This window comes from Trematomus bernacchii, unplaced genomic scaffold (assembly GCF_902827165.1).
Source record: "Trematomus bernacchii unplaced genomic scaffold, fTreBer1.1, whole genome shotgun sequence".
Taxonomy (NCBI): Eukaryota; Metazoa; Chordata; class Actinopteri; order Perciformes; family Nototheniidae; genus Trematomus; species Trematomus bernacchii.
The window spans coordinates 12,194,642-12,213,427 of NW_022987803.1; the positions used below are offsets into that span (position 1 = coordinate 12,194,642).

At 39.9% G+C, this 18,786-nt stretch overlaps 1 protein-coding gene across 1 annotated transcript in view; it reads right to left on the reverse strand.

Moving 5' to 3' along the window:
• Positions 1-9,061: 9,061 nt before the first annotated feature.
• Positions 9,062-18,786, reverse strand: part of mdga2a (MAM domain containing glycosylphosphatidylinositol anchor 2a) — a 176,072-nt gene continuing 166,347 nt past the window's right edge. The window contains exons 16-18 of the mRNA XM_034150816.1: positions 13,765-13,895; positions 13,140-13,236; positions 9,062-11,891 (exon numbers count right to left, since the gene is read on the reverse strand). Coding sequence (XP_034006707.1) covers positions 11,803-11,891; positions 13,140-13,236; positions 13,765-13,895 — 317 coding nt within the window. The 3' untranslated portion in view covers positions 9,062-11,802. The remainder of the gene's footprint in view (positions 11,892-13,139; positions 13,237-13,764; positions 13,896-18,786) is intronic.

Sequence of the window (18,786 nt, forward strand, 5' to 3'; positions counted from 1 at the left end):
GAGAACTCCTAGTCATGCGCGGTGGCACCCGGTGCGAGAGCTGGCTTCCGAAGGGCAGAAAGATAAATTATTCAGCCTGAAGTTTTGCATCAACGCGGCTCAGATGGCAGCACATGAGAGGGATTAATTCATGCAACATCCATGAGAGGACAAGGAGATGTCTCAAAGCCATGGTTGAGTGAGGGGTGCTCGTATGTGTGTGGAGAGGAAAATCACTGCTCATAATGGAAGCATTGCTCATTGATGAGTTATGTTGTTACTCTGACATCTTTGTACTCGAGAAGCAGGTGATGAAGTAAACAACAAAGCAATGCCTCATGGGCTGCCTCGACTCTTGACTGGTTTTATTAATTTACAGATGATTTTGATCTGTGTGGAAAAACAACAACTTTGAAACTGATTTTATTTTAATAACTTGGGCTTATTAAGTCCATAAAAGATGCACTGAGGCAACAAAGAGTGTCCGTGCTAATAAATTGAATAAAACCCCAGCTGCGGGGTTCTTTCGGTTCTTTTACTGAACAAAATAAAATTGATGTGTTTTATTCTTGAAAGCGATCAAATTCAATCATGTCAGCGGACACAAATTAGTGTCGTTGGCGTATAAATTAGGAGTGTTTCTTAATCGATAATGTGTCAACACTGCAGCGGACACACACAGGGTCATCTCACGTTTGTCTGAATGACTTTGACAAAGCTGGCATAACTGAATAGATGTTGTTTGACTGACAAGGGGAGGCCTGTCGGAGGAGCATTAGCAGACCATTAGCATTCCATGACATTTTCCCATCCGTCCAGAAAGCAGTGGTGGCCCTGTAAACAAAGTGCTGTTGCGGTGCATGGCAAGGAGAAAAGGGAATAGAACGTAATGTAAAACGGCATTGTTCAGCGCTGGCGATAGCAGGTGCGCATTCTAATGCTGATCTACAGGCCAACCTCTGGCTGGCTGAAACAGCGGAGGGAGCCGATAAGGGAGTGGACGAATGGGACATGCAGCAGGGGTAATTGAAAGTGCTCGGGATTTTAAAGGCCACATGCGACCAGGGGTTATCAGCCGCAGAAACAATCGGAATTTTATATGGGAGTGACTTATTATCCAGACGAAAAGGAGGTTTGTTACGCTTCACAGAGGGCTCGCTGGATAATACAAGATCATAAAGGCCACAAGTAAACTTCAGAGAGCCTTTAAAGGACTGTAACATTACTTTTAGCACCTTGTCTGCTGGAACCACTTTGGATTGTGTGCTCAAAACCCCTTTTGAATAAATGTGCTTCTGTTACAACCAGCCTTTTCATACATATGAATAAACTCCATAATGCAGTGATTATGTTGTTTTTCTATGAATCTGAAAGCACTAAAACAGATAACTTGGTTATTAGCAGAGAAGCTACAACCCTTCTTTTATACATACTACTTCTGTTAGTATGCAGGAAGAATCACCCTAGTATTGAGGTGAGATCTACGGGTTCTGACATCACATGTTTCTGATTGCTTTTCATGGCTACAAATTCACAAAACAGCGCCATTTGGGAAATACTGATCAAAGCTAAATCTATGTTTTCATGACAACTAAATGTTTCATCATGTCAGGCTGTAGCGCACAGTTACATGTGTGTGCTCCCACACGTCCTACACTAACACACACAGCCTCAGCGTTCTTGAAATCAGTGTGCAGCCTTAGGAAAGCCTTGAGGCTTAAAGGACACAATCTGCATCTCATAAAACAATCACACTCTCCCGCTTGTGCCTCAGGGTACGGGCTGAAAAACAACAAAACTGGCAGATTTCTCCGCTCCCAGTAAAAACACTTGCCTTTCAGGGGTATGGACACAGCCTTGCCTTGGGGAAATCTGCCTGTGTGGTGGAGATTGCCTATTAGCCCCTACAGCAAGGCCTCACTGTGCACAAGAAACCTGCAGTGTAAACACATCATACTGATCCTGATCATTTGCAGCCTGGTGGTTAAATAACCTTTTAAAATTAGAGTTGAATAACACTTCAATATTGTGGGAAATACAGAATTAAGCCTATTAACTTTCTTGAAGTTATTTACCTGAGAAAATTGGTATTTTCATGAGCTGGGCTGTATATGCAGTGAAGAGGCACACACTTTCTTTTAGATTAATGCTAAATGACCTGCAGCCTGGGGCAGATTTATTGTACATATTCAATGGTCGTATGTGATCATAAGTGAGTTACATTACTGAGCGTCTCAAGTATATCTGATATGTGCCTTGCAATTTAGATACAAATAAGACAAGATTTATCGTAGATGGGAAGCTGGGTTTAGCCTAGCCTAGCTTAGCATGAAGCATTACCTTAGCTAGAATCTTAAGGTTCCCTTTGAATTGTTTCCCCTTGCAAATGTGTCCGTTCAGTGTTACTTACAAACTTGCAATTTCTGTTTCCTAGAGGACTAACAATCAAGTTGAATGATTTTCTATGCTCACTTAAATACTTGCAAAGCGTATTTCTGTTGAACATTTTAAAACTGCTCTGTTCAACCATGCTAACTGGAATAAAGTCTTCTTCTTCCCTGCTTGGTTTGCACATTAGTGTGTTTACCGCCACCTGTTGATCAGTGGAACAACCACGACAGGACTAGTAGTAGCCTTAAAATGTCATGGTACTATGTGAAAACTATACTATTATATGATTATTAAAGGTCACCTATTATGCAAAATCCACTTTTTCATGTATTTTATTCATAAACATGTATCCCCTATGTGTAAAGAGATTCTGAAAGTTTGAGGAAAAAAGACCCCGTCTCTTTTTGTCCTGATGGATTAATATAAAATCCTGTCTGAAAATGAGCTGATCAGATACTGGCCACTTTGTGATGTCATAACGTTTTTTTTGCTTGTGTATCCATTGGCCAATCACCAACCAAGGTAACACCCCCCCACCTTATCACCTGAATCTCCTCCTAGAGCACCTTTGTGTTCTTTTTAACCAAATATCTCTCAGAGGGCGTGGGGAGTGGCTCCTTATTTTCATCTAAAGTAACAGAGAATCAGCACTTTTGAAACAGGGTGGAAACAGAGGGGATTATGGGATGCTACAATGATCTGTTTGGTATTTAGAGCCAAACACTTCAGAGACATGTTTTGTATTTAACTGAGAACTATAATATATATTGATGAAAAATAGTATAATAGGGGTTCTTTAATGTGTATTTTTTTCTATACCATTGTTGTGACCTTGTGTTTGTATTAAAAAAAGTTTTCTTGTATGAATAGCCTTTCAAAAAGGAAGGGACACATTTTGTTCAGGTGTACAGTGGCCAACGCTCTATAAGCTTTCCTCAGTCAGAAAGCCCCTGCTGGCTAACCTTTGGATGACTTTCAAGCCCCTCCACACACCATTGTTATTGCTCAGTCTTTCCCTCAGATGTCCTTTTCTCACCACAATCACTCACATACTCTCAAGTCTGAGAGCAAAAGCAAGCAAGCGAGCTCCTCTCAGAGCCACAACCTGGGGAGTACTGTCAAAAGAACAATTTGCACAACACAAAAGCTTTTGTTTCCAGCCCTTTGAGTGGGAGACAGGTGGTCACTGTGGGAATAACTTGGCGTTCTCTTTGAAAAACTGCCGGGACAGAGGTGTCGAGTAAAGGCAAGCCACAGAAACAAGAGGATCTGTGTTTAAGCACTTTTAAGCGCTTATAATATGGAACATTGTGTTCTATTCAGTTGCACTTTATTATGCTCTTGTCTCGTACAATGGAACATTTATTTGACTCAATCCATAAAATATTCCTTTTCTTTATTTTTTCATTAGTTGCAGGTATGGCACAAAAAAATGGGTGATAAATCCAAAGAAATACAGTGAAAAAGAAGCCTGATCATATATAAATATAGAGCACAAAACAGAGAAGAGTGACAGGTCATTATAACAGGGTGTTGGCACAGAACAAGATAAATAACATCACTGAAACACAGCTTTCTTATCAACCTTGATATTACAGCATCAAATTTATTATTTCCAGGGGTCTTTTTCTGGAGCGAGGGGGGGGGGGGGGTTTCTCGACGAGGCAAATACATATCAGTTTTTTCATCTTGCTCCACTGATGTTAAATAACTGGACTAGTAAAAATGGAGTCAGTGTGAACAGTCATGTTGCTCCTGCCTGGCCTCGAGAAGTAGTGAGACAATAAGGAAGCGAGAGGTGGCAGTTCTCCCTCTGGTGAAGTTGTCACACAGAGCAGCCATGCCATCAAATAGTGACACACTGCTTCTTCCCTGACAGAGTAAAATGAGATCTCTGAAAATGTGTCTACCTCTTCCAGTTATTTAGTGAGACTGCAGTCAGCCTCCTGTCGAAAAGTCACTCTCTGCTGCCTAGCCACTGCGGGAAAGTGAAATAAACCACATTAAGATGGCAATTTCACTTTAAAAAAACACATTCAACACAGTGGTAATGTTTCAGGTTTAATACGACAGACATTTTGAGTACCTCATACGAACACTTTCTGTGACTGCTAATTCTGTAGGTGCTGGTCGTGCCTCACACGATGCTTTTCCCCCCATTTGGCACCAAATTCTTTGCTGATTCAAAACCACGAAAGCAAGGTGTGTGTAGTGATTATTGGAACTAGCTGTCGCAATTATATCAGGCTAGTGGAACTGAATGGTTATTAGGGAAGCTAAGATAGCGCAATGAATGGCACAATGTGACAAAGCCCTTCTTAAGGTTGAACAGAACATTTGAACATTTCCACTCAAAAAGAAATGTTGGGACTGTTCCTTTTAACGACCGCCAGAGCACAGGTAATGTGCATTTTATTCAATGGTGAGAATAAAACATTACAAGGTGACTATAAGTGTAACTAAGGAGGTTAAAATATGTAAATTACAGCTGTAAAACACCTTTTTAAGGAACTTTGTTAAATAAAAACTGCCCGAGTTTAGCAGCATAACTGAAAAGGACTTCAGGCAGGATTTTTTCTACTTGTAGTTTAGAATATTACAAGATATGCACTTTCTAGAAATTAAGGCAGTACTTTTTATTAAATTACATTTTCTCGCATAGCAACTGGTCATGGTTCTACTCACATGGATAAGTTTAATCAAATTTACCAAAGAACCTGGGAAATAGTTTGAGCACACTGCATGTTGCGGCAATTATGTTCAATCTGCAGCCTGCACAAACCCTGACAGACCACATCCTTTAATGGTACAGTAACTCCATTTTAATGGTATTAATGTAAGCACCGGGTACATTCAGGCATAACTGCATAATTCAACGTATTTGTCAACGAATGCACAAAAGAAATAACAGATTTTCTTCAAGGATGTAACAGCATTATAAAAATAGTACTTGTTTGTTTACTTGGTATTTTTGATATCCGCCGGTAATTGTTAAAATTACAGCAACATGTAGCATTTATGTTTCACAAAAGCAGTGAGTCAGATGTGTGATTTGTCTCGTTAAGTTAAGTGAGGCTGCATTTTAAAAGTATTTCTGTCCGTGTAAACTGTACTGCAGACTGCTTCCTTCCTCCCACATACCAAATGGCTTTGTCCTTTCTCCATGCAGTAACGATCCGCTTGTCTTTTAGACAGCGTTACAAAGGTACAAAGTGTATACTGTGACCTGTGCGATGTAATGTAATGCAGTACAACTGACCAACTGACCTCAGCACCTCATTTATTATGAGGTGCAACACATCTGTTAATAAACTCTCACACAACTCCTATACAGATGTATAATCACTTCTTACCAAATACAGTATTTTTGCTAATACCTTGCTATTTAAAACACTGCCACATAAACAGTATTCACACTGTGCAGGGGATTATACTGCAGGAGTTTTGCTGAGTCCCTATCAACTTTTAATTAAATCGTTTCTGTTGTTTATCTCTTCATTACCTTTTGAGGCATGCAAGGAAAGCAACATTTCTTAACAAGAGGGCAACTGGAAATTAGTAATTAATATACAAATTATCATTTTGGGGCCGAAATATTCAAGTCAGGTCAATAGAACATGGTTATACAGCTAGATTTGGTGGCAAAGGCTCTAAAGAGAGCTTTAAAAGACTAAGCAGCAAAAGCACAAATACATTACATAAGGTAGAGGTTGTTTGTTTCAGGGAGCTGTGGCAGCAAATAACATTAGCATAAGCTAATCATCAAAATAAATGTAAGGTATCAGGCCACATGACAATGCTGTATGCCTGCATGGATGTGATAGGATGTTTGGAGTCAGCTGGTGTAATCAGCCAATGATTGTGAAGCAGGAAGAAAACAGCCGATTCCAATCAGCTAATCATTTGAGAATGTAGTACTGATCAATAGGCAGTTGTGTTAGATTGCAGTACGTATAGTTTATACAGTCCAACTCTGGTAAATAAAGACATTTAAATGTCATGCTATCGTCAAAGTGTTCTGAAAGTAATAGATCCCTGGAGCAGTCTACCAAAACCAACCCAGTCTCACGGCATTTCGTGTTATTAGTCACAAAATTAATTTAATCTATTGATTCGTGTTCACCAACACGATTTTCACTTTGTTTTCGTGTCACACAGAACGATTTTAAATGCAATGTATTTCTATTGGTAGTATGTTTCGTGCCTGCAACACGTCTTTTTGTCCGGTCGGGTCTTGGAAGACCAGAAGCTGTGTGGTTCATAAAAACATGTTCTTACTCAATATCTTACCCTAAGCCTAACCCTATCCCTTTTATTTGAAATTGTATAATGTCTGAGTTTTTTTTGCCGTCCGTGAGGAAAAGAAATGGCTCAGAGCCTCAGAATACTGAAATCTGTATTTTATGTCATCTTTTTTTCCTTCTAATTTGTTATTATTTGGTGCAGGCACGAAACATACTACCAATATAAATACATTGCTTCTAAAATCGTTCTGTGTCAGAATACTTAAATCTGTATTTTTTAAATGTCTTTTTCCTTCTAATTTGTTATTATTTACATTGCTTTTAAAATCGTTCTGTGTGACACGAAAAAAATGGCGAAATCGTGTGGGTGAACACGAATCAATAGATTCATTTCGTGACTATAACACGAAATGCCGTGAGACTGTGTTGACCAAAACATACTATAATTTGATTTTTGTAATCCTATTCAAATTCATAACATTATCACTACAACTGCAAACTCTTGCATGAGTGCCAAACTATCGTTACTGCTTTCAGAAACAGCTGATACTCTACCTGCTGGTGGAAAAACCCAAAGGGTTCATATCTGGGACACAGCAATGAAGAATAAACTACAAATATCTCAAACCTATTCCCCATGCAAATGTATGAGCACTTCACACCTTCCAGAAGCCTCTAATCGTCAAAATAGTCAGTGAGCACCACACTGTTTACATATTCAGAAAGTGTTAATCCAATTCAATTGTACTTTAAAGTAGCTTTAGAGGACTTTTATCAACAAAAAAGGGCAGAGCTGAGTGAGTAAGCTAGTACTCAGCAGACTCACTGCTTTTGTTTACACAAAGGGGACTTAATAATACCCTGGAAACAAACTATAATTCCTTTTGCTGTCAAATTTCAACCGCTGTCCTGGGAGGACACAGAGGATTTGCAGATATGAATGTACCCTAAATGTAACAATATAATCCACACATTTGAAATAAATATCAGGTCTGTCATAGGTTTTGAAAGGATACTGTTGATATTGCTCAGACAATTTCACACTATGGTGACTATCCAGAAGAAAAAATTGAACTCAAGGGAGTTATTTTGAAGTAAATGTTTTTCGAATGGAAGTTTGCTTATTTGCTTTTGCTGAGAGAAAGAGGAGAAGATTGATACCACGCTAAGCTACCAGAATATCCCTCTGAAGCTTGCTAATGTCTTTGCTAGCTTCCTGGCAAGCTCATGTTGACAAGCCAATTACACCAAAACGTGTTGATTTTAAACTTTAGGTTCTGTTTAAAAGATTAAACAAGCAACACTTATAGGGCTTTATGTGTTTATAGCAGGCTTTAGAGATGCTGGTAGGAGGACAGGTCAAGACTTGCAGTTTCCCCGTTTATAGTATTGATGCTAAGCTAAGCTAACAGTCTTTCTGCAAAGTTATGTTGAAGCTCCTTTCCCAAACGTCAAACTTTTACTTTCAAACTTTCAAACTAAAGTGATACCTAAGGTGTTCTTTCATTTAAATCCAGCAGTTATTTTTAATCATTTATTTTCTCGGAGGTGTATTTAATATAACGTTTGCATTGAAAAGGTGCTCAGGGCCGCCGTAAAAGGAACAGTTTCAAAATATCTTAAGGAACTCATATGCCAGACTTATGCTGTGTTCACACCGGACGCGATGCGACGTTTGGGGGCGGCGCGATTACATGTAAAGTCAATGTAGAGACGTGGACAGACGCGAATTCGCTCCGACGGCGTGCATGAAGCGGTGGACGCGGCGCGAATCACACGATTGAGGCGATTGAACGGTGCCGCATTAAACGCGAGAGTTCAATTTTTTCAACTCGAGCGTCAAATTCACATGACGCGTTCTCGCGGAAGCCAATCAGCGGTGAGGATCTCAGCCGCCGTCACTGACGTTCAACCACACAACATCAGCCGTTAGCTGTTAGCAGTTAGCACACAGAGCTCACAGCTCCTCATATCTGTTCAGAAACTGGACAAAAGTTAAACAAGTACAAACCACAGACTGTCTGTGTCATGGTGAATACAGTCGCTGCTTATTTATGTCTGTAGGCCGTTGTTATGAGTGTGGAATGAGCATATACAACGTTAGCTTAGCCTGGTCGACCCGATCTTCATTCAGAAAACAAGCATTTTAAAAGGTGTTTTGCCTGCCGTCTTGTCTGCAGACTTGTCAAAGCCTTAATTCATGGTTGTTACTAACCGGTATCAGTATGTTGTTACTTCGGCATCATTTAGAAACGTGTATTACAATTTAATCACGGTAAAATATGTTCATTTGTTGTAGTTGTAGCTCCCGAGCCAGCGCGTCTTGTTTGAATGATGCGAGTAAACACAGCTGGCAGCCGCGGTGAACCTCCAGCGTTTAGAGCGATGCGATAGGAGCGATTAGAGCGAAGCGAATAGTCGCATCGCGTCCGGTGTGAACGCAGCATTAGTGACAGCGACGACTGCACGGGGCACTTTGGCACTTTTCAATATTTACTATACGACACGAGGATATAGCAACTACCCCAATGGATATTTCATTTGAGCATGTAATTTAGAACATGGTGTCAAAGTCAGACGAACTTGTTCTTTATGTGTTGAAAACAACCTCTGAATGTTCTCATCATCAAAAGCACATTCACAAAAAAAGGTAAAACATAGTAAGACTGTAAGAAAAGAACTCCCGCCAAAACTCCATTTACATTCATTATGATCTTGGCCTTATAGAAATAAAAACACAAAAACGAAAGATAAAAATGAACAGCAGATAATAGCTGTGATTATGTCTCTGTAATAACATCATACAGACCATGATGGTATTATAAGGATGCACTGAAATGCTTATCATCCTGCTCTGTTTTGCTTGGCATATTAATCTTCTTTACACGTATCAGTTTCTTATCACACCTATTGTACACAGCTTTATGCTCACACATGTACATGACCCACTCAGGCTTCCATAGAAGAGGCTACATCTGCTGAACAACCACAACACCAAACTGAAGCGTTACCCAGTCTGCATTGATGATCACTCCATCATACCGGGCTTCTTTCTGTCCTTTAGTGTTTTGGTTGCACTATAAATATGAATGTAATGAGTAGAAAATGATCAGTTTGCTGTTAAACGCGGACTTGTGTTGGTAAGCCTGTGGGAGTTGGTCACGTATGTGCAGAGAAATATAAAATGGATTTTATATGTCGAGACCTTAAACTGTATGTTGTGCTTCCTGTACTCCAACATAAAACATTTATCATAAACCTTTGAATAGAGCTTCTTTAACATTTACAAGTTATACAGTTACCAAATTGGTTTGACTTCTTATGCTTCCGTCAGCTTTGATACTTAAGCAATGCAAAGGGAGACGACAAGAAGAGAAAGGAAGTTAAGTAATCTTCAACAGAAAAAAAATAAAAAGAAGAAACAAGACACAAGTCCTCAAAACATTTGTCATAACCAACAATGAACGGAATTTTTCATTTTCTTATTTTCTCTTTTTTACAATACATTTTTTAAAAACCCCGCTGGTTAAGGTTATGGTCTCAGGTAGATCTTCCACAGTCAAATCTTCACAGTTTGTGTAAAAGCAGAGAAACATTCTCGCTAGAGTAATAAAATATCATGACTATTATTATGGTCATTATTATCTTTTATTCTTGTATTGTTCCATATAAATGGTGGAGGGTAGGGGCGAGGCGTATGACCCTGAAGAAGAGCCTACAGTCCCAGAGTTCCTACTCTCCTCCCTGTACAACGCAATGTTTTATTCAGCGGTCGTTCTTTTGTTAAAAAATGCTCACCACAGGGAAGGAGAATTATGGAAAGAGAGAGTGGGGGTATTCATTCGACCACATGTCTTTATCCTCCTGTATAATCATGTCGTTCTGCAGGAAAAGATCCAGAGCCTCACTTTCACTGTTGCCGCTGTTTTTTAAAATCCAAATTGTATCCAAACCTGGTCTGCCAGCTCTGCCTGGGATGCTGCCTTCACGTTGAACTACGCCGAGGCATAGGCATAGGCTTAGGAGCATGCACGCACACAAACACACACACACACGCACACACACACACACACACACACAGGCAACTGTCCCATCAGGATTTAAACAACCCAACACTCCCTCTGAACACGCATGCCCTCCCGTCAGCACTTGTGGGGCAAAAGAAACATGTAGAAAATAGCCCATCAGAGGAAACATGAACAGAGATGTGTTCGATGTTGATTAACACACAGGCTCACGATTCGGTTTGTAATCTGAAGGCACTTTGTTTCATGGCAGAAAGTAAAGTGGCTTCTGTTCCACAGGCGGACTGAATATTCGAGTCAGGCCTCACTGATCGGACCTTTCTCCACTCTCTGCCTGTTCCTCTCTCCTCTCCCTCTCCTCCACTCTGCTCCCTCTCTCATTTCAGATCCTGAGCTTCTCTCTGCCCTCCCGTCCACCTTGTCTACACCTCCGCTGATTCTCTTGCTTTCATTGTTCTGACACCACACAGCCGGTTGGCCACTTGGACTTGTGAGCACAGTGTTAATAGATACATAGGCAGCTACAGGGGAGTAAGCAGACAGAACTAAATGTTGCCAGAGACCTTGTTTTTCTACAGTACAGCACCGAGCAGATAAAGAAATGCCAAGGTGTGACGTGAGGCTGGGCCAGAGTGAAAAACAAGTGTCGGTGAATGGCATCTGGTGCGAGAAAATGAAGATAAAGATGCAAAGAGAAAGGTCTGATTCCATGTGTTTGTAAGCAGGGAAATGTTCATTCCTTTCCAAAAAAGTCACTAGTCTATATACCCGCCGCCTTCCAAAGATATTTTCATAACTTCATAAAATGGTTCTTGTGCTTTACAAACTGTCCTCCTTCGATGCTTGTGAACTCTTTCGCCAAAGTCCAGGCTTATTCATGGCCCACTTGTCTGTGTGCTCGTAAAGATGTCCAGAGTCCTGCAGCGAGGAGTGTTTCTGTAAAAGAGGTTTCTTTAAAAAAATTAGCGCGTCTTCTTTATTACTTTTTGTGTCACGTTTATATCATGATTTTTTCCCTCTTTCATTAATATCGGCCCCTCCGTGGTCTGCCAGGGGACCCCTGCTGCTTTCAGGATGCATGAATCTTTGGTGATTGGATGCCGAGGGTATAGTTCACCGACGGAGGGTCTGAATGTTCGCCTCTGAGATGACGGAGAGAAGGGTCACCTCTGACCTTCCAGGAGGGTCATCACCAAGGTGATGCATAGCAGCCATATATGGGAGGATGTGGACGGAGACTTGGAGCTGAGATCTACAACGAAAGAAGGAAAAGAAACTGAAAATATTGCTAGCAGTTCATTCTTTACACTCGCATAAAAAGATAACACATGGGCATCAAATTAGCCAAGTGTGTTTCACTCCATAGAAAGCCATTTTAGGAAATACGCTGAGGAGAGTTTGGTGAGAAGATGATTACCACCCTAATGTATCATCCATCATGTACCAGCGGTCTGTTAGCTTAGCTTAGCATAAAGACTGAAAAGAGGGGAAACAAACATTTAAATAAGGTTAATTTGGACTTTTAAAGGAAGTTATACAGTTTTTTTTTCTTCCTGGCAAGCCTCAAAACCACAAATTACAAAAAGGACACACTTTTATCTGTGTACAAATTATTTCCCCCCTGTTTTTAGCCTTCATGCTAAACTAAGCTAAGCTCAGCTAAGCTAACGTAGTATGAATCTCTTCTTCCAAGACTCAGCAAGACAGCAAATAAATGATTTACAAGGCACAACTAGCCTGCAGGATCAGATCCTAAAACAGTTACTCTGAACCTCTTTCTTCTTCAGTCTGATGTCACCTCCGAACATCCCTCCATGAGATATTTCTCATTTTCACATAAAGTCATGTAAGATTCATCCTGTGAGATTGAAATGCATAATTCTTAGCATTACTCTGTCCTCAGCCTGGGCGGCCACTCCTATAACTCAAAAGTAAATGAATTAATGTTGTCGCTTTGAATGATAATGGATCCAAATGAATAATAATCTTGCAGTAATACAATAGAATACATCTGACAGACGGAGATCACAGACTGATTCTTTTTTGGATATATGTGGTTATTTTCCACTAATGACATGAAACATTTAATAGATTACCCTGATTCATCTATGGTATATGAAAGGGACATCTCAGTTTATGAAGCTTCTGGAAAAGGTATTCCTGCGACTCTTTATAACATGAATAAAATCAAGAGAAACATTTTGTTCTCTGCCTACCAATACCCCCTTGTCAATTGGAGGCCATTTTCCGTGTCCTGTTTTCTGTTTTTACCTTCTGTTTGTTCCTGCAGCGCAATTACAGTGCTCCACTCAGCCAGCATGGCTGTCATTCATGTGATTACAACACTGTTTCTATGGCAACCAGAGAGTGTGGTTGAATGCTTGCAACTGTCTAAGATTAGATCCCCTCTCTTAAATCTCCACCTTGTCCAACGAGGTAGAGTGGGAGCGTGGAGCTCAGATAAGAGGGGACGGAGGAGGCAGAGAGGGGTGTTACTCACTGGGTGGAGGGTCTCGACACTCCCCTTCTTCCAGCGTGACATCATCGATGGCTATATCTCCCTCGATGCCTGGTCCCCGGATACCTTCGAGCACCACCTGCAGAGAGAAATGTTTGTCATGTGTTCAGCATTGCAAGACCACAAAAACAGGATAATTAGCAGATAAAACCTTAAAAGTACACAGCGTAATTTTGCTAAATTGCGCCTCATGAAAAATAACAGCAGGTGGCTGGTGTTTGTTTCAGTTTTTAATGTCACAAATGTTTTAATTAAGAACCCTTGTGGTGTTGGAGCAGTAAGAAGTTAGAGTGGAGAGAATAAAAAAGGGAACAGAAGTGCAGCTGAAACTATAATTACTTTCCACAACTGCAGTCATAAACATGATGGAGAGTATTCTCAACACGCAACGATTAAGCGTCTTGAACGCAACGTGAGTGATATTGTGTTTTCAATTGCAAACAGTGTCCACCTCTCTGCTTAATATCACAGCTTGTGAAGTGCTACATCAATATGGCGCCCCCAAGGAAACGGATCCTTCCACACACAAACACAGTCAGAGAAGAAGATAGAGGGCAACAAGAGGAGTGCAGCGGCGTGTTGGATTGATTATGTTTCTTAGTCTTACCTGGAAGGATGATGTCGGATGGATGCTTACTTTCGCCTGCTTCCAGCGTTCACCTTGGTTACCGTTTAGCGACCACGCAGGAGCCTCGGAGGTTGTTTGGCCCTTCTGTTTCAGGAGGGCGTTTAGTGTTCCTGTGGCAGAGAGACAGATGCACATAAAGACATGGCAACAACACATTTTGTAACATCCTGAAACACTTCAATGTGGTTTCAGAACACCAAGCAGTAAATACATAGAGGGCCACAAAGTGCTACTGGGTCATGTAAAATCAAAACAAATTAGTTCAAAGTTCGATAATAATTATAACATTTGACACGGTGATACAGTATAGGAAACTTTTGTTAACAAGCCCTGCATCATCTTCATTCCTCTCTGTTGATATGATTTACTCATATGTGACTAAAGTAGGTCACCACTACTCAGGGTAACAAATGTGTCCCTATCACCCTTTAGCATTCACTTTACTAAGACTTTATTTACAGTTTTTTTATATTTCTGTGACAAAATTCCATGAAAGTGGGTGCTATACGCTTGCTTTGCTGTAGTAGAAGAAGAAGGGGTTGCAAAACAAGTCGCCTTGCCATCCAACAAATCAACCATAGAAAAATTGTATTCTTGAGTTTGCTTTAATTGGGCACCTTTTGATGTTTCTTTTATGTCAACTAGTATGTGCCATGTATCATGCTGTTCCAATATGTGATGGGAATATTTCAGAGAAGACACCAACAGCGAAAGCAACTGATGTCATGTGAGTTAACTGTCAGAATTTATTCGGCAAATGCGTTTCCATATTCAATTTTTCAACAGGGGCAAAAACCACCCAAAGCAAGTGGAAAACCTTTTTTGCAATTGAGGACGTTTAATGACATTTTTGCAGTTTCTTTACAGCTTTTGTAGTGCGATACAGCTTCAAAACGCGCATACAAATAAATAATACATTCATGGAAACACATCTACTGTGCCAAGAAAGATCCCTAGACTCTCTCTCTCTCTCTCTCTCCATTTGTATAACAGACCAATGTGTCCTTGAGCCAATGTGCAAAGCAAGGTAGACTAGCAGGTAGGATAATATGTTTCTTAGCAACCGCTCTTCCTAAGTGCGGAGCAAGCTTCCTGTCATACGGCAGCTAAAAGGTCTCTGATGAGCATCCATAGGAGGCCAGGTCATGGATACAATTGGCTGTTGAGAGCCACTTTAAAATTACAGTCATAAAGCTGTATAATGGCATTTAAAACCAGAAAACAAGTGGAAGTGAAATGGATGAAAATTACGAAACGGTCGACAAGATGCCTGTTTTTCAGTAGGCATTATAAACATAAACTTGTACTGAATCTACTCTTCCATAGCTCTGCTGATATCTCTGAATTCAAATCCTTGGATGCCGCTTTAGTAATAAGATCCGATTGAAACCAAATTAGTAAAGCGATAAACATATTTTGAAACTATCTACCTATAATTTGGAGGGCTATATTTTTGTAATCTTAGGCAAGGCAAGGCAAGGCAAGGCAAGGCAAGTTTATTTATATAGCACCTTTCAACACAAGGCAATTCAAAGTGCTTTACAAAAATGGAAGACATTAAGAAAATGGCATTTAAAATCAGTCATTAAAAAGAAAAGATAATAAAATAAACATTAAAAGAAAAAATACATGGATAAAAGTTACAGTGCAGTTTAAGATGTGAATAGTTCAATTAAAAGCAGCGGCAAAAAGAAAAGTCTTCAGCCTGGATTTAAAAGTAGTAAGAGTTGCAGCGGACCTGCAGGTTTCTGGGAGTTTGTTCCAGATATTTGGAGCATAATAACTGAACGCTGCTTCTCCATGTTTAGTTCTGACTCTGGGGACAGAAAGCTGACCAGTCCCTGAAGACCTGAGAGTTCTGGATGGTTCATAATTTAGCAGTAGATCAGAAATGTATTTTGGGCCTAAACCATTCAAAGCTTTATAAACCAGCAGCAGTATTTTGAAATCAATTCTTTGACACACAGGAAGCCAGTGTAAGGACTTCAGAACAGGAGTGATGTGATCCACTTTCTTAGTGTTAGTGAGGACTCGAGCAGCGGCGTTCTGAATTAGCTGCAGCTTTCTAATAGATGTTTTAGTGAGACCTGCAAAGACACCATTACAGTAGTCCAGTCTACTGAAGATAAAAGCATGGACAAGTTTTTCCAAATCCTGCTGTGACATTAGTCTTTTAATCCTAGATATGTTCTTTAGGTGATAGTAGGCTGATTTAGTAACTGTTTTAATGTGACTGTTGAAACTCAGGTCAGAGTCCATGACTACACCTAGATTTCTGGCTTTATCTGTTGTTTTGAACATTGCAGACTGAATGTTTAATAACTTACTTTAATAAGTTACCATAATGACAATCAGACTGAATAAAGTTTCTGTTAACTTTTGCCTTTATTCTCGCCCACACTCCCTCCTTTGTGCTCTCTTCTGTTTCTCCCACTCTTTGTCATTATTCAGCTCATATCAAGGTGTATTTGTATTATGAGAGTATGAATAGAGACATCAGTATAAAGAAATATATAATCAGAAGATTGTTGCAAAATAACCCTGATCCCCTCCGATCCATCTAGTTTATGAACGAGTTTAGAATGACTAATGGTAATGAGATTTGAACACTGCAGAAGAATACCCACATCGCATTTCACCAGCTTCACACCGTAGAAATATAAAACCTCTAGGGATCAGACGAGGTTTAACCACAATACTGCAGCCCTAATCATTTCAATCAAGACATTTACGGTATTGAATAGATTGTACAAAACATTGTGATTAAACTGTTTTCAGCACTGATGCGGATCCATACCATTTACTGGATGAAATGGAAAACAAGAAAAGAAAATATGAATCTTACCCAACAAGTTAAATTCATAACATTATTGGACATCATGACGATTTTTTGTTCATATTCATAAAAAAAGTATTTTAAATGACTGTAAAACTAACATTTTTTAACAATACATCTGTCCTGTTTGAGAAGTATTCTATTTTTGAGATAAATAATATCATGTATTTCTGTTTGCCATGTATATAAATGTTATGTTCATAAATGTTGTATGTGACGGGACTACGGATGGAAACTAGCTCAAAGCTAAAATCCGGCTAATTTACATTTAAAAGCATTATTTTGTTTAAAATGTTCATTAATGTGCACTGTCCCGGTTCAAATAAACGATTAAAAAAAAAAAATAGACTCTAGACTTTTTAGCTGAATATACAAGAAGACGTGAACATTTACAAGAAGTTGAATATTCACAGCAGTCTCCGCCACATTTCAAATGTATGTATTCATCTGCACTCGAGGCAGAGCAGGGCAGTAGCAAAGGTTAATCTCAGGTCACATGAACTAAAACATTTATTAAGTTGTGATTCTGCAAGCGATCATAAATTATTTTCCATCCTGTTATAAACCAAATTAATTATCCCTAATGGGCGATGCGTGATGAGAATATTTGGCGAGTGTAAATACATCATGAGAATCAAACTATTTCTGCTCAGTCCAGCTCCGGTTTGAATCTTCTGCACCGGAGAAGAAATCCTGGATGTCTAAACCAACTCTGCATTGTGAAAATGCAAATGCAAAGGGCCCCTATTATACTCTTTTTCATCAATATATTATAGGTCTCAGACATATACAAAACATGTCTCTGAACTGTTTGTCTGAAGCCCCTAACAGATCATCCATTGTAGCATCCCATAATCCCCTCTGTTTCCGCCCTGTTTCAAAAGTGCTGATTCTCTGTCTGTTACTTTAGATGAAAATAAGGAACCACTCCCCACGCTCCTCTGAGAGATATGTGGTCTAAGAGGAGATTCAGGTGATAAGGTGGGCGGGGGTTACCTTGGTTGGTGATTGGCTAATGGTTACACAAACAAACAAACAAACACAAGCCAAAAACGTTATGACATCATAAAGTGGCCAATTCTTTTTAGGGCTGTCAGTCGATTAAAATATTTAATCGCGATTAATCGCATGATTGTCCATAGTTAATCGTGATTAATCGCAAATTAATCGCACATTTTTTATCTGTTCTAAATGTACCTTAGAGGGATATTTTTCAAGTTTTTAATACTCTTATCAACATATGAGTGGACAAATATGCTTTATATGTTTGTTTGTTTATTATCATTTGAACAATGACAAATATTCTCATGAATATTAAACACAACAACCTGAACATTACAAATATTCGCCTCAATTCAACCTGGAACCTCTCTCATACAATACAAAGTGTGTGTGTGTGTGTGTGTGTGTGTGTGTGTGTGTGTGTGTGTGTGCGTGTGTGCGTGTGTGTGTGTGTAGACACTGTGATGGATCGTTGGAGCTATGTGCAGCTCAAGGCATATATGCTCGAATGGGAGCTGCCTGGACGCTGCAATCATGTTGCGCGCACTATCCGTGCTGAGTGTGCTGACTTTTCGTACAATGTCCCACTGTTTGGCTACCTGCATAAAGTCAAGTGCTCGGCGCAGTTGTCGGCGAAATGTCGCTCCTCTGTTTTCATTGAAACAGCTCCTTATATCCGTTAGCGCAGCTAGCTAGCACCAGATGCTAACAACAACAACACGTAAGGTGTGCCTCGCTCGCCCCACACATACACACACCGTCCCGGTCCTCCCGATGGCCAGTCCGGGCCTGCCGGTGAGCGTGGAAGTGTGGTCTGCCACAAGCGGGCGGCAGGAGCGGGGCTGTCAGCATCAGCTTGTAGATGGTATTTTAAACTCGATGCGCTCTGAAACTACGAGGCGGGGCGGGCGAGGACAAAAAATACACATGCGTTAATCGCGTTAAAATAATTTGTGGCGTTCATTTTTTTTTAACTTGACAGCCCTAGTTTTTATACAAATGGATCAGGACAAAAAGTGAGACAATCTTTTTTCCTGAAACTTTCAGAATCTCTTTACACAGAGGGGACACATGTTTATGTATAAAAGACATGAAAAAGTGGATTTTGCATAATAGGTGACCTTTAACTGAATTCATATACAACCTCTTATATAAGAGAGAAA